The following is a 23848-nucleotide window of genomic DNA, read 5'->3' as shown; positions in this document are numbered from 1 at the left end:
GCCCGGACCCCAGTTGGTTTCTGGGGGGACGAGGGACCCTGCACTTGGGTCACCCTCTGAGTGGCCAGCCCCAGGGCACAGGATGCTGACAAGGGGGAGTGCAGCCTCATGGCCTTTGCTGGACCATGCGGCCCAGTGAGCATGGGGGTCAGAGTGTGCGGCCAGAGGGCCCCCTCTCGGCACCCAGTGAGCTGCACCTGATCTGAGGATCCTGCAGGATTTCAAGTGAGGATTTTTGCTGTGAAGCTGCGACCATCTCATTGATGGAGCCCTGAGGAGGTAAAGGCAGCGGGCCAGGGGCCCTGAACCCACTTTGCCCCATGGCTGGCTTTTCCCTGGGCAGTTTCTGGGCTCCTCCTGTGGCCTGCTTGGCTCCTGAGAACATGCTGGGGGTGCAGAGTCAGGAACACCTGTCCCACCCAGGGTCGTCTGTGCCCCCTGGTCCCCCCTGCTTCCGGAGCGTGGCCTCCCTCCGCTGGGATGTGCAGGCCCAGCTCCAAAGCCATCTCCTCCCCGTGCAGGGACAGGCTCCCCGTCACCACCGTGGCCCCACCTGCCATCTCCTCCCTCACCCAGATGCCGAGGTACTTTGGTTCAAGCCGTGTCCCCTGTTAGATCACGAGCTCTTTCCTGGGGGGCCGGATCCGCTCTGTTCCCACTGAGCCCCACACCCAGCAGGAGCCATAAATATGGGGAGAAGGGGCTAGCAGTGGAGTGATGGCGCAGAGGAGAAGCAGGGGAGAAACACCCGCAGCCTGTGGATGCTGTCCTGCCAGTGAGGGGCCTGGGGCCTCTCTGAGGACCGACCTCTCCAGCAAGGGGACCTCGTGTTTGTCATCATGTCCCCTTCTGAGTGCCCTGCACCTTGGTCTCAAGCGGGGAGATTGGGGTGAGAGAGACCGTTGATGCCTGGGGAGGAAGCTGGGGGCCCAGGCTCAAGTTCTGATTGAAAATTTCAGAAAAAAACAAACACGTTGTACCTCCCACTCTGCAGGTTCTCTGGGGAATTCTTCCCCCTGGCCTGCAGCATCGGGGAGAAACCAGCCTTCATGAGTGCATGGTGGTGTGACACTGGCCTCACGAGGTCATCACTGTGAATCCTCATGGGCCCCCAGGAAAGGGCCCAGTTCAACTCCAGGTCGTGCTCCTGGCGAAGGTGGAGCTGGGGCCGGAGTCTCCTGTTGACCATCTCCCTGGTGGGCACCCTTCAGCTGCACCCAGCCCTGCTCTGCCTGGGGCGGGTCCTGATGCCTCTGTCCCGCATGCCTGCCTTGCTGCGGGAAGACCAGCCCTGCCCAGGCCTGGAACGCATCTTCCCCACGAGTCCTCACAGTGACCTTGCAGAGTGATCTTTCCTTCCCATGGACACTCTCTGTGCGCTGCGAGCAAGGCCAGCGCCTTCTCCGAGCCAGTCCTGGGCCCTGCGGGGCTCCGTTGTGGAGATGAGGAAAGTCACCAGGACCAGCCTGCTGGGGCAGAATGGGGAGTCCCAGTGGGCCTCAGAGGGAGCCGTCGGTCCCGCTGCGTCAGAGCTCTGTGCAGGCCTCCTGCCAAACCCCTGGTTCAGGGTTCTTTCTGTACCCGAATCCCAGCGCTTGCTCTCCATGGGGGCACTGCCTGCCCTGGGGAAGCAGGTCTGGGAGACGCTGCAGACAACGTGAGCGTGCCTCAGGTTCATTCCCACTCTCCCTGCTCAGTGCCCGGAGAAAAAGCAGAAGACGATGCACACGGGGTGTTCCTTGCCAGAGGAAAAGACAGCTGCCAGCTGTGGTTGTGTGCATCCTCATCCACACGGTCACAGGGAGCAGGGGACGAGCGCCCAGGTCTGGAGGTCAGGGCCAAGTGACAACAGCAGTAAGAGTATTGGAGGTGTCATGGGCTGACTGTGTTCCCCCAGATTCGTGTGTTGAAGTCCTAACCCCCATTCGGTGATGAGGTCTTTAAAGAGGTAATTAAGGTAAAATGAGGTCATATGGGTGGTTCCCTGATCCAATGTGACTGGGGTCCTTATAAGAAGAGGAGATGAGGACACAGACATGCACGGAGGGAGGACCCTGTGAGGACACAGGAGAAGACAGCCGAGGGGAGAGGCCTTGGAACAAACCAGTGCTGCAACGCCTTGCTCTCCGATCCCAGCCTCCGGGGCGGGGAGACAATGAAGATCTGTGCTGTGAGCCGCCCAGGCGGTGGTGTTGGCTCTGGCAGCTCTGGAGACCAGCACCAGGGGGCTGTGGGATGCGATGTGATAAGCATGGCTCCCATGATGGAGGCTGAGCGGGAACCTGGTCTCGTCAAGGTGCTTCATACTCTTCGCCCCAGCCCTGCAGCCCCAGCTCCTGAAGACACAGGTGCCTCACAGACACTCACAGGTGACAGGCCACAGGCCACCTGTGGCTCCCAGATGGACGAGTTGCCTCCCAGCCCTCCAGCAAAGGTCCAGTCGCTATGCTGACCCCTTCTCTGACCTTCCCTCAGCAGGATGTGTTAGTGCTCACTGGCTGAAGGATAGACGGAGGGCGACCTGCATTTCCATCCCTCCATTTTCACCCTGTTCTGCACATCAGAAGGATCAGCGCAAACCCGTGGGGATAGGAAAGGGATGGGGACTCCCAGATGGATAGAGAACCGGGCCTGTGCCAATTCATTCATATTCAGTGCCACCGTTGCAACATCCCAATATAGTCATTATTGCGTTTTCCCTTTCTGTAGCTGCATTATAATGTGAGCTTATGTTCAATTTGCTGGGAGCCAGCAAATCGGCGTCTGCTTTTCCCCGGCACACACTCATTTGCTACTTGCCCTGGGTGTTTCTTAAAGTCTCGCATTTTACACATAGACAAATTAAATCCTGGTTTCAATGTGTCCCTCTCTGGAGCTGACATAATATGTTTTAATAGCCATCGCACCTCTCGGTGTCTTTGAGCGCGTAACCATCTGCATTTCCAAGCAGCAGATTACTTACAGGGACATATCCTCAAAGCCAATAATGGAGTTATTAAATGGAGTCGAGGCCCATATGGGTCCTCGCCACTCTCTCCGGCCGCCGCCAGGTTGAGGGTGGCCCATTAGGAGCCACAGCAATTTGGAGAGAATCTCTGTTCCTACATCCTTTCATTCACTTGGGCATCCAGGAAGCGTGTCCTGAGCATCTTCTGTGTGCAGCTGCTGGAAGACGTGAACTTGGATGTGTGGTCCAGGAGCTTCGGCCAGCGAGGTCCAGCGGGTGCGTGGACCACACAGTGAGGAGCGTGGTGCAAGCGCTCACGATGGAAGGGTGGGCCTTTCATGAGTCAGACCAGAAAGACACACCAGGTGCTCGTATGGGCCAGACAGATGAGTAAAGTGTGGGCCACCCTTGGGCATCCGCTCATGGCCACCCAAGGAGAGTGTGTGCACAGGGGCCCAGGAGAAAATTCGCAAGGAGTGGGTGCTGTGGACTGGATCGTGTCCCCCCAGTTCATATGTTGAAACTCCAGCCCCAAGGTGTTTGGAAGTGAGGCTTCTGGGAGCTGATTAGGCCGTAAGTGGGGTCCCCAGGGTGGGATGGGTGCCATTATAGGAAGAGACATGAGAGGGACGGGCTCTCTCTCCACCATGTGAGGACGCGGCAAGAAGACAGCCATGCACACCAAGGAAGATGACTCTCCCCAGGACCCGGATCTGCCAACCCCTTGATCTTGGACTTCCAGCCTCCAGAACTGGCAGCCATGTCTGTGTGTAAGCCGCCCGGCCTATGGTCCTTTGCTGTCGCCGTCGCTGACTAGCACAGTGGGCACTCCTATTACCCTACCTGGCCCCAGCAGAGGGTTTTCTTGGCAGCCAATGACCATGACCATGAGAGGCGGCCTGGGACGTGGGCCTCACAGCGGGGAAGGTCATTCTGATTCAGGCCCCTTGGTGAGCAGCTGGGTCCTCACACAGAGGCGCCTCCCCAGGATGAGTGTGTGACTCGGCCCCCCCAGCCTCTGAGACCCTTCCCCTGCCAGCTCCACCTCACTGGCACCTTTCCAAGGTCTTGCCGTCGCTGCTTCCTGTCTCTTTGGTGTGACAGAATCAGCTTGGTGCTGTGGCATGGCACACATGTGGCAACAATGACAGAGAAGGCCTCATCTATCTGGCCGTTTCATCAGGAAAGCTGCCTGGTGGACATGGCACTTTGGCTACCAGCCTAATGAGGTCCCGGGTGGCATCCTCTCTCTGCTGCTTGGTTCTGCAGGGGTGTCTGTGTGGGTTTGGGGCTCAGCCCGGCACATCCACTCTAGGCACTCAGAATATCCTTCCATGTCAGGGATCGAGACACAGCCTGTGACGAGAATGAGGGAACGAGGTGAATGCCTTTCCCTCTATGGGGCTGCACGTTTCCTGGGCATGGCGTTCTCTGGGGTCCCTGCAGGGTGTCAAAGTCTGAGGGCAGCCTGTGGTGTTCAGCTCCCAGCGGGCTGCGGTGGGGGTGTCTCCAGCCACATTGCACAGATGAAAAACACACCCGAGCTCTTGGCACCTTGTCTCTCTGCGAGGGCCCTCATGGGGCCGGCACTCGACAATTTATAAAACATTCGATATCCGCTTTCTTGTTCACTTCTCACAATAGCTTGCAGGTTCTCCAGTGCTCAGATGACTGACTTTTGTTATTACTGAGGTGGCACTTGCAACCCTAAGACCCAGCCTCCCTGTTAGAAAGTTCCGGATGCCAGCAGGTGGTGATCAAGCACTTTCACGAACAACGCTCCCCATGTTTTTAAGATCAATCAGCCACTTCTGGTGCTCTGACAGGGGCTTCAGTCTTATTTTGAAGTTGGGGTTCTTGGTTCTCGTCTGCTCAGGGTCGGGTCCCAGGCCTCACAGGCTTTGGGTCAAAGTCCTTTCTGTCCCCTTGCTGTGGGGCCTCTGAGAGCTGCAGGCTGGGGCTTCAGCTGGTGGCCTCGGGGTCCTGCCATGGCACAGGCTCTGGGGCTCCGGGCCTGTTTCTTTTTCTCAGGGATTGCGAGTAGTGCCTGCCTCCCAGGCCATGGTGTGGCCTGGACCCGCCCCTGGCACGCAGGGAGTGCTGAGGGCACCTCGGCTGGCATTGCCACTGCTGCTATGCGTGTTCCAAAAGCCGTCCTCCCCCAGGCCCATTCCAGGAAGTGAGGTGGGTCCCGAGCAGCATGGAGGACCCTGCAGGTGTCCTGTCACTCAGAGGGGCAGCCCTGTAGCAGCAGGAAGCTGGTCTCCCCTGCAGGGCCAGCATCTCATCTGGGGAGGGGCGGCCGGGACCCTAGACAGGGTCCCAGGGCCAACTCACCACTTCGGAGGCCCGCGGTGCCCCCATTCCCGGTCCCTTCACAGCCCCGTCCTGGACTAACAGGTGAGTCTCTGGTTATCGGGGGGCAGAGCCAGGCCAGGAGGTCGAGGGTCAAGAGCCCTGGGGGAGGGAGGCCGGGGGGCGTCCTAACTGTGTCCTGCTGCAAGGGAAGGCTGCTTGCCCTTGGGCCTGTCCTGGCCAGGCCCCTGCCAGGTCTGTGTCTGCCTCCTGACCCAGGTCCTTTGTCCTTTCTGAGCCTGACCGTGCTGAGGAGGGGCAGCAAAGGATGCCCTCCCAGCTGTTCTCTTTACAGAGGGAGCATGTACAGCTAGGGGCCTTAGACTGGGTCCCTGACGGCAGCCCTGGACGAGGACGAGTGTGCTCCTGGGGCGTTGGGAGGAGACCCGAGGGATGAGCTGTGAGGATGTGAGGTGGGAGGGTGGTCACTAAGTCACTGTGGCTGTGGGCCCCTGGGCTCCACCTCGTGGGAACAGAAGACTGAGACAAGCAGAGGCTGTTACTCAGCGCTCGATGGCGGCAGGGGAGGGGCAAGCTGATGGGAGAGAGAAGGCACAGGCAGGGTCCAGGGGGCCCAACGGAGGCTGGGCCTGGGGAACCCGGGGCATGGGGAAGAGCTGGGGGCCTGTTTGGCTCCCTGGTTGGTCCTGAGTTGGAAGTGGGGACAGAAACGAGGGCTGCTGGTGGCCTCTGACCGAGTCCTGAGCTTTGGGGCCCTTAGTGCCGGGGTGGTAATTCGGCTTCCGGAGAGATGCCGCAGAGTTGGTCAGAGTTCCGTTGTCTCCTGTGGTCCTGCCTTGTCCACTGTCCGTCTGTACGGTCAGCCCCTGAGCCCCCTGGGGACTTGGGGAAGATCCGGGCCATGGGCCATGGCGGGGGAAGACATCTGCAGGCCAAGCTCTCAGGAGTAGGGTGAGGGCAGCCCGGAGCATGGGGACCCTGACTCCTGGGACCCAGCTGCCTCCTCCAGCGGCTGGAGAGGGGCAGGCCCGCGGAGTCACGTCGGAGGGAAGGCGTCCACGAGGGAAAGTCCCCGGGGTTGGTTCACACCCACAGTAACCGTCCTCGGGTGCCCCCATGCCCTTCACATCCTCAGTAAATCCTCTTGGTGGCCATGTGAAGAAAACAAACCAGGAAGGCTGAGGCTCAGAGAGCCGCGAGCTTGTTTCCACACCATGGAGGGGTCAGTGGCAGAGGATCAAACTCAAGAGGCAGACCTGCTGGCCTCTCGGCACCATGCTGCCTCCTGGTGGCCGGGACCGGATGGATGGCCGGCCCAGGATGGAACCTGGGGTGCGTGGGGGGAGGAGCGGGAACAAGACCCTGCAGGGCTGGAGCTTCCCTGGGGGACCCTGGCCACAGTCAGGGGCAGGTGGAAAGTGGCCGGGCGGGCTCAGGCTAGGGGCTTAGGGAACAAGCAGGGACCAGCACTCAGGGCCCAGTGCTGGGCGGGGCCTGGCCCCCCCCAGGACGCACAGCAGGGGTGGCTCTCCTCAGGTGCCGGCTGCAGGCCCTGGGGCTGAGCCCCTCCCTGGTCGGACAGAAGAGCAGGAAGACAGATGCTCCAGATCCGGCACTCCGGCTGGATGAGAGAGTGAGCAGCTTCCTGTCACAACAGCAGCTGTGGGGACACTCCTGCTCCAGCTTCACAAGCACATGATGCTCGAGCCCAGCAAGGTTTAAAGGAACATTCAAAAGGGCAGGCCCCCATCTCTCATCGTTTTCAGCTCTGCTTAGCTCAGCCTGACTTGCTGTGCTGGCTTTGAGCAGAATCTGGCATTTTTCTCCCTCAGATGGAGGCGTTTTGGTGTCTGCGTAGAAGCCTTGTTATTCTCAAGTCTTAGCTTCTGAAAGTCTGTCTACCACCTTAGACCTCTGTCTTGCCGCCCACCCTGCCCTGTGCTCAGCTCTCGGGAACCCCATGTTGGCTTCAGTCCCAGCGCTCGCCTGCCTGGCGGAGGTAGGATTTCCCAGGAGCAGCTTCATCTCCTCCAGGTGGTGGGCTCGGGGGAGCAGGTCTGGGTCTTCTTCCCTCGTGAATGCTCCTTCCCTGGCCCAGACCAGGCACAGTAGGGGATGAATGGATGGACAGATGGATGGATAGAAGCAAGAATGGATACATAGAAGGATGAATGGGTGGATGGGTAGATGGGTGGACAGGTAGATGAGTGGATAGAAGAAAGGATGGGTAGACAGATGTGTGGGTGGTTGGATGATGGATGGATGAATGAGTAGATAACTGATGGATGGATAATGGATGTACAGATGGATGGATGGGTGGATGAATAGATAGGTATGTAGATGGATGATGGACAGATGGATAGATGTAAAGGTGGGTGGATAGAAGGATGGAAGGTTAGATGGATGGATGGGTGGATGGATGAATAAATGAATGATGGATGCATAGATGTATGGATGAATGGATGTTGGGTGATGGATGGAGGAATAGGTGGATGGATGGATGGATGGATGGTTGATGGATGGATGATGGATGAGTGGATTATGGATGAGTGGATGGATGTATGAATAGATGGATGATGGTGTACAGATGGACAGTGGGTGAGGGAGGAGATGAAGGGGCTCTGAGGACATTATAGCCTTTTCAGGTAGGTAGCGAGGGCTGCCCAGGCAGACCCAGCCCTAGCCCAGCCTCTCCTTGAGTGTCTGTAGGCAGGTCGCTGAGTTCCCTGAGCCGTTTCCTCAGCAATAAGTGGGGAACCTCTGCTTCAGGAGGTGGCTGTGGGGACTGACTGTAACGAGTGACCCATGGCAGCGGCTCAGCCCGAGATCTTGGTTTCAGTGCATGCTCCCAGGGTCTGGCCCTGCTGCACACGTGGTCCTGCAGCTTGCTTTTCTGCTCCCCTCCGTGGTTTGGAGACTCGTGCTTGCTGACACAGTGGGTCTAGTTCATTCCTTTTACTCTGCCACGTGATATCCCATCCTGCGGATCGGCTACAGTGCATCCCTTTCCCTGGAGGGTTTTGCTACAAGGAAGCTGCTCTGAGTCTCTGTGTGCAGGGCCTTGATCCACACCTGCAAGCCCCGCTTGGGGGAATATTCTGAACAATGTAATTTCCAGATTTGAGGTTGGGACATCTCTAATTTGATTACCTTTCCTCCAGGATACTTGAACAGGAAATGGTTGTTTTTAAACAAAGGGAAAATCTCGGTGTTTGTTTCCTGGAGAGGCAGGTGGGGCCCTAACTTGGGGCAGCAAGCAGGCCATGTTCCACTGCGTCCCACCATGTCCCGCCGCTCTGCAGGCCCCCTGAAGCCCACCGGAGGCACTGCGTGTGCACATGGCTTTCAGAGGACCCGGGACACCCGGTGCCCTCCATGGCCAAGTGGTTCCCTCCCAGGCTCATCAGGAGATGCTTTCCAAAGACAATCCCCACTTTGAACGGATGGGATATATTAAGTTCAGATAAAGGGAGTTAATGTGTGCAGAAAAGATAAGTGTTTAAAGGGACAGCAAGGGAATGGTGATCAGCGTCGGGAGAGAAGTGCTGGGCCGGTGCTGCTACGTTGGCCGGTGGGCTGGCAGAGCTGGGCAGGCAGCTGGCTGGCGAGGGGCGAGCTGCTGGCTCTGGGAGGGTGGCTGCGGGGAGGAGGGGACATGTCTGCCCCTCCGTGAAGCCCCCGGCCATTCCTCCTCCCTCCACTCGCCTCGTCTTCTCCTGAGCGCCACGCATCCTCCGAGCTCCTCCTCAGGCTGCAAAGTGCTAAGATGCAGCCCTGCTTTCTCGGGGCCCCAGGCCCAGTAACGGGGTGCCACAGGGCAGAGTGGCCTGCAGAGAGGGTCCCACAGGATGAGGGTTAGTGCCGGGGTTCCTGGCTGAGCCTGGCAGGATGGTGGGCTTGGGAAACCGGCAGAGGTTTGGTGTGGCTTGAGTGGCTCGTGTGTCCCAGAGCAGGGACGATGCCGGTGAGGGGCAAGGGTGCATTGTGGACAGCCGAGAGCGCCGGGTGGAGGAGGTCCAGTGTCAGCCGGGTATGAGGAGGAGGTAGGTTTCGCTGAGGTTGTAGCCTCTGTTTTCTGGGGTTGTTGGAGGGGCCCACAGAGAAATGAGAGTTAAAAGCAAAAACTCCAGGCCAGCAGGAGGAATGTCTTCATTTGTGGCTGAGCCCCCAGGGCCTTCCAGGCCTCCGGTCTCAGTTATCCGGAAGCATAGCTGATTGGCAGGGGAAACGGATAGCCCCCCCCCCCCCCAGCCCTGAGCCGCAGTCTCCCCGTTCTCCCTCTGTCAACTGGTGGCCTTTCCCCTCCACCTCTCCTCCTCTGTCTCCTCCCAGACATCTGCTCTTCTCACTTCCTTTCTTCTACTTTAGGGATAGGATCTGGAACTCATTCACCCTGGGGTATAAAGGACTGATAACAGTTCAGAGCGAGCCCTGCCAGGAGATTTGCCTTTTACACAGAATCGAAACTTGAGCTCAGATGAAGATTCTCTTCTGAGGGTCATTCCAGACAAGGGCTCTCTTGTGATCCCCACAACCATGTGCCCCAGAGATCTCCCTGGGGGGTGACATGCTGCCTTTTCCCTGTGTGCAGAAGGGATTGGAAGGAAGAAAATGTGGGTTGGGGGTCAGCTATGTGCACTACTCTCCGCCTGATTGGCTCTAGTCCTTGCCCTGAGTCTAAGTGAGGAATCAAGGTGCAGAGGGATGAACACCTGGCCAGCGGTCACACGCACGGCCAGGGTGGAGTCGGGCCTGTGTCCGTGGCCATGACCCTCCCACTCCAAAGGTCTTACTCTTTTATTTACCCCGTGGTGCCACTGGCCACCGGCCCAGACTCCTTCCCCTGGCCCCATTGCCATCCCCCATCTCCTTCAACTGTGCAGCAGTGGTGGGTACTCACTCTTCTGAGGGTGGGAGGGCAGACGAGGGGTCATCCTACAGCTGTTATGGCTGGGACCACTGGTGGCACCATCTCTCCTGAACCCCCATTAGCCTGAAAGGAGAGGCAGGGCCAGTGTGTGGGCATCCAGGGCCTGGGGTCCATCCCCGCATGGGCCCTAACCAGACATGGGCAGCTGCACAGACAGCTGCACCCTCAGAGGCTCAGCTTTCTCATCTGTGAGTGGGGATGGTTGCTGTGGGATTAAATGTGCTGCTGCGTGAAGCGCTCAGCTCATCCTGGGACACGTTGAGGACTCGGAGTGGCCGCAGTCACTGGGAGATGGTCCTCACACATGGCCTCGCTTGGTGGTTGCACCGACTCCTGCTTCAGAGCAGCATGGAGACCGCAGCCCTAGAAGTTTCTGGTAACTGCAGGGCCTGGCCCAGCTGTGATGTCTGAAGTGACGCCGGGGGATGGTGGGCACTGCAGTTGCCGGGGTGGGGACAGGGTGAGGTGAGTGAGGCCCCACAAAATCGAAGGGAGCCTCAAAAAACTCACTCATCAAGATGGACAACATTTTCATGCAATATTTAAAAAATTCCATCTGCAAACTGCGGCCCGTGGGCTGGCACATGTATCTGTAAATAGAGTGTGATTGGGAGTCCTGGCCGCCACCTCTCTGCCCACTGCATCCTCGGTGGGGGACATGCTGAGGTGACCGAGGTCAGGACTGAGCCAGCTCTGGGCTCAGTGTGTCCACTGGGGGTCACGCCAGGTGCATTTACACCACGGGCAGTGGCACGTACTACGAACCAGGGCTTTCCCCAGAGAGATGGTCGCTCAGCATCTGCCCGCACCCCACGGATCTGGAGCACAAGATGCCCCCGAAACAGGGTCGGCGGAAGCCTCGTTCCTCCCGCTCTTTGGGCAGACAGACAGGCGGGGCAGCGCCTGGGGCGTCCTCCCCCAACTGTGAATCGCAGCCTGGCGGAGGCTGGGCCACAAACATGGTTTCTGATTTGAAGAATCTCTTCTTTTTCCTGGTAAGTGGCCTCGCCCTGTCCGTGGGGTTCACCTGAGGCGGAATTCTGCCTCAGCATTTGAAGCAAGATTTTCCCCCAGTTCTTCAGAAATCGTTAATATAGAGTCGAGTTCTGCCTTTCGATAGTAAAAACTAAAGAAAAGTAAAGTAAATAAATAAAGTAAATATAAAATAAAGTAAAGTAAAGTAAATACCGTCTCCTTAAAGTTCAATTGAGCTGGAAAGACCTCTTCAGATCGTGGAACAAAATTTAAAATGAGAGAGCTGGACCCCATCCCCTCCCGTCCCCCAGGAAACCCCTCTGCTGTGCAGCCAGCCTGGTGGTCAGGCCTGGTGCCCGTGGCGGTTTGCCACTGTGCCGCTTGCCAAGAGCCCCTTCTGCCTTGGAGGCCGTGCCAGTGTCGTCTCCATTTTAGAGGTGGGGAAACCGAGTCTCGGAGGGATTCAGTAGCTGAGCCCGGTGCACAGAGATGGGGGACGAGATCCCGGCCTGTATGGTCCGGCTGCAGAGCAGCCCTCATGGTCACTAAGCTGCCTACCCCAGACCTGCGGACGGCCGTGGATATTGCCAGGTATTCCCATGGGAGGAGGTCCTGGACAGGAGGGGCCGCGGCACTCCCGAGGGCTCTAAGATGAAGACAGTGGGGAGTAGGTTATGTGGCATCTAGTCTGTTCTCCCCTCGGTGCATGACAGTGTTCACGGGGTCCGAGTGAGGATCCCCTCTAGCCACTCACAGGCCCAGGAGGGGGCAGAATAGAGATGGCTGCAGGCCTGTGTGTGCACGTCTGCCGTGCGTGTCTGTGTGTCTCTGTGCGCAGGTACTAATCACGCAGGGGTTCCACACGGGCACTTATTCCACTGATGTTGACACTCCAGTCTTCCAAACTTGAGGCTTCAGGAAGGCCCACAGTCCCCTGGGAACACGCCTCTTTCCTTTGGAACCATCTGCCGAGTGGATTTCCAGAGGTGGCACACACGCACAGACACAAAGACAACCCCCACGCACACAGAAGCATACACACCCATGCGTGTACACAGACACACATACCTAAATAACTCACACATGCACAGCACACACGTACACACAACACAGACCCACACAACACACATGCGCACACGTGTACAGGAGCTGACACCTTCAGTAGGGCCAGCTATCTGGGAGTGGCTCTTGTTTACGTGGCCCTCACTTTTTTCCTAGGATTGGTGTCACATGTGTTACATGCCCTCTCTGTTGCCTGAGTTAGGTGCCCTCCTGTCACATGTTCCCCTCTGTCACAGGTGTTATGTGTGCCCTCTGTCATACATGTCACACATTCCCATCACAAGTGTTAAATGTAGTGTCATAGTGCATTACATGTGCCTTGACATAGCACCCACAGGTACCCATCATGTATCTTCCATGTGCCTTTATCATGAGTGTTGCATGCACCTCTTTCCTGTGCATTACATGTCCCTCCATTGCAAGTGACACGTGTGTCCCACCACACATGTCATATGTCCAGTTGTGTGTCATGTGTGCCCTGTCATATCTGTTACCCATGCCCAGTCATGTGCCACATGCCTCTATCACTTGTGCTGCCTGTGCCACTGTCATGTGTGTCACATGGGCTCTGCTGCAGATGTTCTGTGCGTCCCCTCGCATGTGTTGCACATGCCCTGCATACGTGGTGCATGGGTACCTGCCATGCATGCCACATGTGCCCCTGCGCCCACACTGTCCAATGCACAGAAGCCCAATGGGCACACTGCTTGCAGGTGCTGAGCGACTTTGACACATGGGCTCGATGATACATCCCAAGCAGCCTCTGTCCAGCCTGTGATGTCTGCCCTGTGTTGTCCCAGTGTCAAGGTTCCGCCCGGCGCTCTGAGGCCAGGGCTCCTCGAGGTGCTCGGGCTCAGCCTGCCCCACCCTGAGCTTGTGCTCCCTTCTCTCCACCCAGCTGATCTCCACTCCACCCCACCTGCCCTCTGCTCATTGTGCATGCAACATGGGTCTCGTCAGATTTGCCTGGGAAGCAGCTCCGGTGGTCCCAGGCACACCGCTGGTTCTCCATGTCGCACCGTCGGGGGGATGCTCCCGGGCCTGAGCCCCCAGGACACTGAATTGGGTGCTGTTTAAAGCATGGTCTGCGGGGACGCTGTGTGGGAGTCAAGGGACAGTGAAGGGACCCTGGACACCTGAAGGCTGGAGCACGCCCATGCCTCCTGGAACCTGGGAAGGCCGTGGGATGAGGGTGCCTGTGTGTGCACACCTGTGTCATTCTGTGCACAGATGACAGTCTTCAGATGGGCCGGGTGAGTGGGGCAGAAGCCCAGCTCAGGCCTGCACACTTCGGCTCTGTTCAAAGATCCTTGGAAGAATATTACTTGTGCAGAGGATCTATCTTCTACCTTTTCCTGGGATGGAGTGTGTCCTCTGCAGAAAGACTGGAGAAGTTTGGTCCCCTCAGTCATGACCTAGGACCCCGTCACAGGACACCCCAAGGCCAGGGGGACACGTGGCTCTGCCCACCCCCAAGGTTTCTCCATCCTACATTTCAAGCCCAGCCTCGGACCCCATCCCTGGGGGCCCCTCACCCCAAAACTGGACTGTGTCTCCCCGCCACAATCAGGCACCATCCATGGTGCCCGGCTGCTTCCTGCCTCCACAGCTGCGTGGGTAGCCTTTCCTTGTTGACCTGCTGCCATGGGCCACCCTGCTGAAGTCTCCCCTCCTCCCTCCCTGGGCCTCTGCTCCACCCTATCTCTTTGCTTATCTCCCCTGGCCGCTCCTTGGGGCCGCCCCCAGATCCAGTCTCTTCCCAACCTCTACTCTCCCCTCGGGAGATCTCAGCTGGTGCCTCGGCCTCAAAACCCTTTCCCCCAGGGAGGCCTCCAGAGACCCTGTGTGCCCAGATCTCCACCCTCCACTTCAGACCCATGGTGCTAGCTGCCCATGCCGTCTCCCTTAGATGCTAGAAGAGGGCCCCGAACTTAGCTTGTCTGAAACCAAACCGCAGCCCCAGCCCCTGGCCCCGGCAGCTGGCTTCTCTCAGCACCCCCACCCCACTCCCCACATCCAGGTCTTCTGCAGAGATAACTGGCACTGGCCTTAAGTCATTGCCCACATCTGACCACTTCTAACTGTCCCCTCACTGCATCCCTGGTCCTCTAGTTTATTGGTGGCCAGAGCAGCCTCCCTCCCTCCTCCCTAGTGACCTGAAGCTCTGTTCTCCTTATGAAAGCCACCGTGGTTGCCCATTTGCATCCAGAGACACAGACCACACCCATGGCTGTTCGTTTGGGCCCGGAGCACCTGCCCTGCATGTGTCACTTCGGGAGCCTTGCTGCGGCCCAGGTGTCAGTGGGAAGGCCCGTGGGGCCAGGGCTGAACCAGATGCTGGAAAGCAGACTCTCCTCCGGCCTGCTCTGCCCTGTCTCTCCCCTTGCTCCTTGGGCGTACTCTCCGTGGACATAGGTGACCAGGTGATCTCAGCCACTCAGTTAGTCTGGGCACCTTTCTGTGTTGTGGCCTCTAGCGTGGCTTGTCAGGTGGTGAAGCCGGAGCCTCCCTAGGACACCGAGCGGGGGGCCAATCAAGGCATTGAAGCATCCTTGGGTCCTTGGTGAGCCTTCCTGCCTGGACACAGGAAGAGGTGGAGCCACGGCCTCCTGCTGGGTCCTTCCCAGGGCACCTCTGGGCCCCTCCAGCTACCCTGATTGGCCCCACGTCCTGAGCCCCAACTTGTCTCCCACATGGCATCCTTGCCCTAGACCTCCATGGGGCTGCCGTCTGCTCACCCGGCATGCTCACCTGCAACCTGCTCCTCTCTGTGAATCCTAGACTCATGTCTTCTGCTCCCTAAGCTGCCTGCTAGGTCCCTACCTCCTGCATCTGCCGTCTTCCTCCCTCCTAGGGCGGCACGTGGATTCTCCTCTATCCGAATGACTTCTCCCCATCCACCGAGGCCGGCACTCCACCCCCGGCTACTGTCATGGCTTTTGGATGTTACAGTGTGTGTGTTCATACCTATTGAAAAAATAGCTGTGGCTGTCTTTAATCTTGTTTATATATGTGTAAATATAGATACAGATACACCCCTTCCTCATTCTCTTCAACTAGTGCAAACTATTACATCGTCTGGGCAGAACACACTTTATTTGCATTATGTTTATCATACTAAGTTTCCTCAAATCACAGACCACTATATGAAGCACATGATAAATTTAAACAAGAAGGTTCACAAGGAAAAGCAGGATGCTGCCTCCCTCTCCCCCATCCGCAACCTTTCCCAGGACCAAACTGTTCAGAGTGTGCTTTTCCTGTTCTAGTCCTTCCTGCTACAATGTTTCTTTATCTGTTTTCAGCTGCCTCTGTGACTCAGAGTGCCTATGCCGCTTTCACTCCATCACCTGTGGTCAGAGCCTCCTCGCAGTCTGAGCAGAACGACAGCAGAGGGCTACTCTCTCCTCCAACATTCCATCTTCCTTCATTTCATCTGATTAAAAACAATCAAGGTTTAAGAATGTGCACTTATGATTCTACTATAAATAATTTTCTGAGCTTTGACTGCATGTTGATTTTAAAACTTGGAAAGACATAAATGGCATTTTCAATGTTACTCCATGAATGTTGTTCCCCACAGATATCAGATTTGTGACTAGAACTATGGAGAAAGAGACAGAACATTTATCGTCAAGGTTTCACCAGTTGAAGGAGAGTCTTCCAAGAAGGAGAGCCTGATGTATTTTTATACACATTCTTTACAGCTTATTTCACTTGTGAAGAGTCACCAATGCTGAATTTTCTCTCTCCCATCTTCCCATGTCCCATTTCTTGACCCCTTCCTCTGCTGGAGAATCCCCTAGGTCAGCTTTTCGTATGGGGTGTTTGGCCAGTAACCTGACCTTCAGAATGACCTTAAACAGCATACATCATTGACAGTTCAGCTGGGTACAGAATTCTAGATACTGTAGCTTTTCCCACCAGAACTTAAGGACCCTACACCCATTTGCTCTAAAAGCTGTGTTGCTCATGAAAAGTCAGGTGTCAGTTATTTCTGACTTCATAGAACACGATGTACTTGTCGGTGGTGTTCTTTGTGTTCTGCAAGCTGTGAAGAGTTTCTTGCACTACTTGGCTGAGGTCTGTGCTCTGGATCCAGTTAGAGAATGGCAGCCCCACAGTCTGAGGGTGTGTGCTCATTTATTTCATGATTTCCTCCTCCTTGGCATCTTTTATTTTCTCCTTTAGAATTTCTAATAAAAGTTTGACACCCCAGGACATACCCTCCATGTTTCAACTTTTCCCTACTCCCATCTCTCCCTTTGCTCTCCATTCTGGGAACTACTTCAATTTTATTTCCCATACCTGGTTTTAGTCACACCCAGTTACTCCTCAGTCCACCCTGAGAGCTCAAAATTGGCTGGTCACATTGATCTCCCAGACTTCTTTCTCATTCTCTTGTTTTCCTTTTTTCGTAGTAGCTCGATTGTCTTTTACTGGTACTGCATTCTCTTAAATTTCTTTGGGAATGATGCTATTTAGAATTATCATTATTTCTACTTTTCCCTGAATCTTTTCTGATTTCTGCCCTCTGAGGGTCAAGTGTAGAGTTTATATATCCTGGGCCTTCCTTCTCTTTCACACCACTGCCTTTCTGCAAACACCCTGTGGTGGTCCTGCCTGCTGGGTCCTCTCTGTATAGCAGTAAAGGTTGAGGTGGGTTCAGTGGCCGGTCAGTGTGTCACCTCTGCCCTGTGCAGCCCACAGGCTTCTTGCTTGACCGGGAGAGCTGACTGGAGGTTCTCTGGGAAGGGCCAGGGTGTGTGGACAGATGGCCTCCCTGGAAGTGGTGATGGAGCCAGAGGGCAAGCAGGTCCCTCGCTGGGCACTCCACCCCCCCCCCCCCGACCCGGGGATGGTCCTGCCTCTTCCTGGCCCTGTCTGCTGCCCATGGCCAAGGACCTCAGCTCTGCTCTGCTCTGCTCTGCTTAGAGCAGGGGCCTCCCCACCTTGTTTGTGCCATCTGCTGACACTCATGGAACCCTTCTCAGAATAAAATCAAGTATGTAAGATTACTAAGAAAACCAATTATGTCAAAATGCGGTTTTATCAAATGTTGGAAAATCTATTTTGCTACAGTCATATGTTTGCTTCTTTATTAAAACATGACACCAAAACGCCTGGAGGTGGGACCTCACAATTTGAAGGGTGAACATGAATGATATTCTGAGATATTCACCAGAGCTGTGATGTGATGGGAAGACTCCCACGATTGGTGTTAGTGGCAAAACCACAGCTCCACCTAAACTCTGAGTTTGCTGCCTGTGTGCCCAGTGAAGGCCACGTCAGACCCAGTTAGAGACACGGGAGACAAAACGCAGCTTTCCTATACGAGGGCCACACCCCCTGCACTGTGGGGACCCTCCCCGGGCAGATGACACCCCTATCTTTGGACGGCATCCTTCTGGCCAGACAGCAGCTGTTTTCGAGGGGGTCAGAGGACAGTACTTTGGAAATACAGCTCTTCCACTGAGTGCCCACCTGGTGAGCACCTGGCCCCGGACCCCCTGCCTGGGGCACACTGTTAACTGACTCTCGAGGGCACCTGCCATGCTTCCCCTCTTGTCACCTGCTACCCCTTCAAAGCTACAAACGATGCTGCACGTGTTTACTAGTAGCAGGTCTTGGTGCCGGAGGATGCTTGGGTCATCACAGAGCAGGATGCAGGGCCTCCCGTCCCACCTGTTGAAAATAAACCTAGGACACACTTCTCTGTGCAAGCTTTCACTTTCTTTAATTCTCTTGACAGAAAGTTAGCCTTTAAAAGTCTCCCTGGTGAATTGAGAATACTTTTCAATTTTCACAATTTCAGATAATATGCACCTGATTGGGGACACCGGGGACATCAGAGGTGGGCTTTGCTTCCTGATTGAGGTCCCCTGGGGTCCTGGGTGTGCATGCGTAATGAGCACCCTACTGACCCTTAGGCTTCTGAAGTGGAGAGCTCCGCTCTGGGTGAGGATGGAAGGCCCACGACCTTGGTGGAGGTCAGGCCCTCCCCGCTGGGCTGCGGGGCTCCCCAGTGCTTGCAGCAGGTGGGGCTTTCCTGGAAAATGCCTGGTGTGGGCGGATGCAGGCAGAGGAGCAAGGTGAGGAGCTTCAGGAAGTGGGGCTCTGAGAGGGGACTGCACAAGGGGAGAGAACGCCCTCCCTCCCCAGGCAGCTGCTCAGCTGCCTAGCCTGCGTGAGGCTGGGGCTGCTCCTCCAGGGGAAGGTTTGGACCAGCCTTCCCATCTCATGGACCACCTGGTGGGGTGGGGAGCTTGAGGAGGGATGCAGCCAGTGGTGTGGAATTGCGTCCCAGGGGGCCTCGCCTCCAATCAATGGCTGGGCACAGCAGAATCAGGCCAGGCAGACAGCAGCAAGCTTGGTGCTAGTCCTGGTCTGCTCTTTATTGCTGGATTTGGTGCTGATGTCCAGGCCTCTGCGAACCTCAGTTTCCCCACATGCACACCTCGGGGCTTGACCTATCTCACCTCTGTGAGCCCACTTAGATCTGGCCTCTTTCCCTCCTGGCATGTGAATACCTGCAGGAAGGAAGCAGCCTTCAGTGGCCCCTGCGCTGTGGGGTCCTCCCACTCACAAGGACCCTCTGTGGCCGGTACCGTCCTGTCCCCAACCCACCACACACAGGTAGGGGCAGAGGTCAGGGAGAGGCTCCTGCCCTCATCCTCCGTCCAAAGCTCTTTGCTCGGCATTTGGAATAGAACTTGAAATTCCACTCAGGCAAAACTGCTTTGAGGCCTGTGGCACTGGGTCTGGCCTCTTGGCGACTCCGAACAGGACACAGATGCCCCTGCTCCGGGGCACAGGGATGGTGAGGAAAACTGGCCAGAGACAAATACCTGCCTTTCCTGGAGACGCGACGGAGGGCGCGGCAGGAAGGAGCCCGCCGTTTTGTCTGGAGCAGTCTGTGGGCATCTTCTGTGCGCCCACGCGCTGGGGGACGGGCCATGCAGCCTAGAGGAGGTCACTCACAAGGGCTGGGAAGTGGCGCGTTTGTGTTTCCAGGCAGAAGTGACATTCTTTAGAACGCACCGAGGGTCAGCCCTGGGCAGTGGCAACGCCTCAGCGGGGTCGCCCCACCCCTCCTGGGACCATAGGGGGCGAGGGGGCTGGGCGCACTGGAGGCCTTCCGAGCCCCGCTCCCCCACCCCGCGGCCGGCTCTGCAGTGAGGCCCCTGCGCACCTAGGTGGAGCCCGACCGGCGGTTTTCGGCTGGACCGGCCCCGCCTGACCCGCCGGCGCGCCAGGCGGGGGCGCTGCAGGGCGGCGGGGGTCCCCCGGGTCCTCTCCGCGGCCCAGTGCGCATCGGCGGCTCAGCGGGCCGGGCGGAGCGCAGACGGCGGCGGGCGCGGGCCGGAGTCCGAGCGCCGCGCGGGCTTGGCCGCCGCTCCCCCTCCCGCCGCCTCCCCAAAAGGGGCCGAGCCGAGCGAGCGGGCGGGCGCGCGCCGCCGGGCCGGAGCAGCGGCGTCCCGCGGGCGGCGAGGCGCGCAGCGTCGCCGGCCCCACCTGTCGGCGCGGCCACCACCGCCACCACCGCCGCCACCACCGCCGCCACCGGCCCCGGAGCGCCAGCGAGCGCGGGCAGCCTGCGGAGGCGCCGGCCCGGGCCTCGTCCGGCCGCAGCGGCGGAGGCGCGGGCTCCGAGGAGCGCGGAGGCCGGCACCGTCCGGGGGGGACCGGCCAGCCAGCCCCGGGCCGCGCAAGTTCGATCGCGGCGGGCTCGGCCGGGCCGCGCGGGCGCCGGCGGCGGCGATGGTGCGGCAGCCCCGCGCCCGGCGCGCAGCCCCGGCCCCGAGCCTGGTCCTCCGCGGCGGCGGCGCGGCCCCCTGAGCCCCGGGCCGGAGCAAGCGCGGGCGGCGGCGGCGAAGGAGGAGGAGGAGGAGAGGAAGGCGACGCGGAGCAGGGGCGGGGAGGCGACAGGCGGCCGAGGGGCCGGGGCCGCGCAGGACCCCCCCGCGCCGCCGGGCCGTTGCGCAATCCGCGGCCAGCCGTCCGGGCCCTGCTGGCGGAGCGGCTCCGGGGGCGGCGGCGGGGCTGATTCATGGGGCCGCGGCGGCCGCCCCCCCGCGCCCGGGCCCCCGGCGCCCCGCAGCCCGCGATGGTGGCCGAGTGGCCGGAGGGGCGGCCGCCGCGGCCCGAGACTTTCTGCTAACCTCCCCGCCCCCGCCCGCCCCCTCCCCGGCGCCCCCCCCCCCCCCCGCCCGCTCCCCTCCCCCTGCCCAAAAAGACACAGCTCGCCTCCCGGAGAGGCGCCTCCAGTCGCGGCGAGCGCGGCGGTGGCGACGGATGGAGGGCGCGAGCGGGCGGCCGCGGCGGCTGCACCCGGCGGGGCGCTGATGCGGCGCCTGGACCTTCGCTGCGCGACTTCGGGGGCGTCGGCCGAGTGGGCACTCCGCGATGCAGCTCCTGAAGGCGCTCTGGGCACTCGCCGGAGCCGCGCTCTGCTGCTTCCTCGTCCTGGTGATCCACGCGCAGTTCCTCAAAGAAGGTAATTGTCCCCGGCGCGCGGAACGGTCCCTGGGCGCCGTCCTCGGCGCCCGCCCGGGCTTCCAGCACGTTCCGCCGCCGCCGCCACCGCCGGGCTCGGCCCGGGCTCGCCGAGCGCCACTGCGGGGCTGGACTGGCCGGCGGCGGACCCTTCGCCGCGCCCGGCCCCGGTGCGGAGCCCGCCGCCCCGCGCCTATCGGAGTTCACGGGCGGCCCGCGGGCGCGGGTGCTGCGCGGGGTTCGGGGCGCGGCGGCCTCCATGCCTGTCGCGCCGCCCGGGAGCCCCGGCCCACGCCGAGGATGCTGCCCCTGCCCCGCACGGCTCGTTGGCAGCGGCGCCCGCTCGCTCACCGCGGGCCCTCGGTAGATGGCACCAGCGCTCCACGCTGGCCGGCCTGGCTGGGCCGGGCAGGCTGGAGCGGGCGCGGGGCTGGGGGCGGGCAGGAGCCCAGGGCCAGGCCTCTGTGCCCGTCCCCCGCCCTCCACTGCCGCCTTCTAGGCCGAGTAAGGGACCCGCGGGCTCCAGAAGGGGGGACTTCGCCGCCAGAGCGCCTGGGCCCGCACCAAGTTAGCCGCCCCTGTCGTCCCAGTGTCTGCTAGAGCACAGGGCTGGTGGATCCAGTTCTTGGGACTTAGTTGAGAGGTTCACGTTGATGGTGTGACCTTTGCAGCCAGAGGGGTCTCTGGGACCGAGGAGACCTTCACCAAGGGCTCAGGACAGGGTGCATGTGCTGGTATCCTCTGTGGGCACCTTGAATACCCCAGACACTCCAGAAAACTTCCTGGCTTTCGTGCCAGCTCTCCTGGGGAGCAGCCCTGGGGCACCCTGGGCTCAGCCTGGCTGGCCTTCACAGAACAGCAGACGGAGGCCAGTGCCCGTGGCCATCAGGTGCCCTTGCCCTCAGGCTCCTGGCCACCAGGGCTGTCTGGGGCTCCCTCTGGCCTGCAGGGAACGCTGAGCACAGGAGGGAGCTGGTGTGGCCTGTTAATGCAGGCGAATCCTCATTAGCTCTGAGTTCCTACAAAGGAATGGTCTGCAACATTCAGCTGCTTCCTGCCTAATTAACGAGCTGCTGGCTTGCCGAGGAAGCAGGTAGGCGTGGGAGGCCAGCCCCAGGCCGGGTCAGTGGCTCCGCTGGTCTGATGTCCAGTGTCCTCTCTTGATTTGGGGTCCGGGCGCTGGAGGAGAGGCAGCCGTCCATGGGCATGCTACGGCCTTGGCTGCTGGCGAGGGCTTGGTGAGTCCTTCCTGAAGTTGGAGGGCAGCCCTCGCTCACCAGCTTGCTGACCTGCTTCAGGACTGGGTGGTTCTGTGGTGGGTGGGTGGTCTCCTGCGCCTAGCAAGTCCCCAGAGGGCTATTCTCAGCTGTCCTCTGCCTGGGGACCCTGGGACCCCCCCAGATGGCCGGGGAGGCCCTGCGTGGCTGGGCCTTGTTTAGGCCGTAAGTTCTTTGCTGTTCCCGGAAATCGTTCCTTTTTGGGAGGATCCGTGTTTGAAAAGGGACTTGTGTTAAAGTTTCGCAGTTTCTCGCTGAGGTCAGGAGTGTGGGCTGTGTGGGGATTTCCCCCTATTTTACAGCTGGGACTCAGTAAGAGAATAAAGCCACTGGCTGCTGTGATACCATGTGGGTAAATGGTCCCCTCCCGTTCATCTGGTGGGAACTGACCCGTTCTGGTGTCCTCGGAGGGCACGGCCGTCCTCCTGGCGCCCTGAGTCTTAAGGACAGTGTGTTTTGGGCAAGAGGAAAGAGTTTCTGTCTCTTGGATTTGAAAATGCTAGGTGCAGGGCAGGTCGATGTTTAAGTGAATAATCGTGCTCAGAGTGGAGTATTTTTTGTGGATGGGTTATTGAGAGCCCTTCACTGAAACCTCGGCGTTTACCTTGAAGTGGGCACACGCGGGGCCACGTTCTGGAAGACGGTGTAGGAACGGGAAGTGGGGTGTGGAGCCGGGGAGCAGGTGCATGCTCTGAAGGCACAGTGTTTTCAGGCGGTGCTGGGGAGTGCAGGTGTTTGCCTGCCAGCCTCCAGGACTCTTGGAAGTCCGTTTGTCCACCCTGAGTCGGTTGCATTGGCCTCACGGGGCCTGAGCACCCTTTGCCCCATCTCTCTGGAAGGTCAGGACTGGAGCACCATCCCTGTCCTCTCTGAGCTGCCCCTTTCAGCCCCTTGGGGTCAGGAGCCTCCGGCAGCCATTGAGGAGGCTGGTGGGGCCGACCCTGGTTCCGGGGGAGGCCCAGGGCCCGTTCCGGCCAGCAGGCTGCAAGCTCCAGTCCACTTTCTTCCAACAGCGTGCTGGCCAGCGGGAGGGAGGGAGCGAGGCGGGTGGACAATTGTGACTTGTTGTCTGCGGATGAGTGGGGAAGAGCTGTTTAAATAGCCATTTCCATGAATCTGGTGTTTTCAGGGGTGAAGAAGGGGGGACACAGGGAGCTGGTTTTCCACACTTCCCCTTTTGTGTGGAGGTACAGGTCACCCTGTGGCTAATCCGTCCCCCTCTGGCCGGTCTGTCTTCCAGTGTTTGCCAAGATGAATAGGGCTGTGAACCGAGAGAGAGGCGTATTGTGGTCTCTAATTGCAGCCTTGGCTGGTCCAGTCTCTGTACGAATGGTCCTGCCCACCGCGTCAGGCCTGGCCCAGGCGGCTGGTGGGCCAGGGAGAGGGCCCCCCCGAGCACGGCCACGCCGTGGGGTGGGGGCCCACAGGGGCCTGGCAGCACCTTCTCTGGCTTGGCTGGGGGGTCACCCTGACCCTCCTCTGGAAGCAAAGCATCTGCTTTTCGCAGTGAGCACAGCATGCGAATGCCCTGTGTCTATGAACTACACTGAAAGTTGGGGGCGAGGGCGGGGGTCTCCGGAGCCTGACTTGCAGTACAGCTGCGTGGTGAGGGCACAGGGCCTGCGTGACCGTGGGCTGGGAAAGGGGCCGGGACGCCCTCCTTCCATCTGCTTCGTGGGGTTCGGTCTCAGAACATGGAGTTGAGTGAACAGCTGGAATGATGCAAATGTGTCCAGCTCCCTCTTCCCAGGACTTTCCGGTGTTTTCTCCCAGTCTCTCCATCGCTCGGCAGTTCACAGTGCGGCAGGATTAACGGCTTTCCTCTGGACGCTAATTCGAACAGGA

At 59.0% G+C, this 23848-nt stretch overlaps 1 protein-coding gene across 6 annotated transcripts in view; it reads left to right on the top strand.

The window, feature by feature from the left end:
* Positions 1-23848, top strand: part of TAFA5 (TAFA chemokine like family member 5) — a 346235-nt gene that overhangs the window by 67478 nt on the left and 254909 nt on the right. The window contains exon 1 of one of the 6 annotated variants that reach the window (XM_070506704.1): positions 20364-20727. The exons of 4 other annotated variants lie outside the window; for them this stretch is intronic. In XM_070506704.1, coding sequence (XP_070362805.1) covers positions 20637-20727 — 91 coding nt within the window. In that variant the 5' untranslated portion in view covers positions 20364-20636. Of the gene's footprint in view, positions 1-20363; positions 20728-23848 lie in introns of those variants that run through there. One more of the 6 variants, XM_044777569.2, reaches the window with a different exon arrangement.

This window comes from Equus asinus, chromosome 4 (assembly GCF_041296235.1).
Source record: "Equus asinus isolate D_3611 breed Donkey chromosome 4, EquAss-T2T_v2, whole genome shotgun sequence".
Classification (NCBI taxonomy): domain Eukaryota; kingdom Metazoa; phylum Chordata; class Mammalia; order Perissodactyla; family Equidae; genus Equus; species Equus asinus.
Note: the sequence above shows the minus strand (reverse complement) of the source record. Positions and strands in the feature narration are given on the sequence as shown.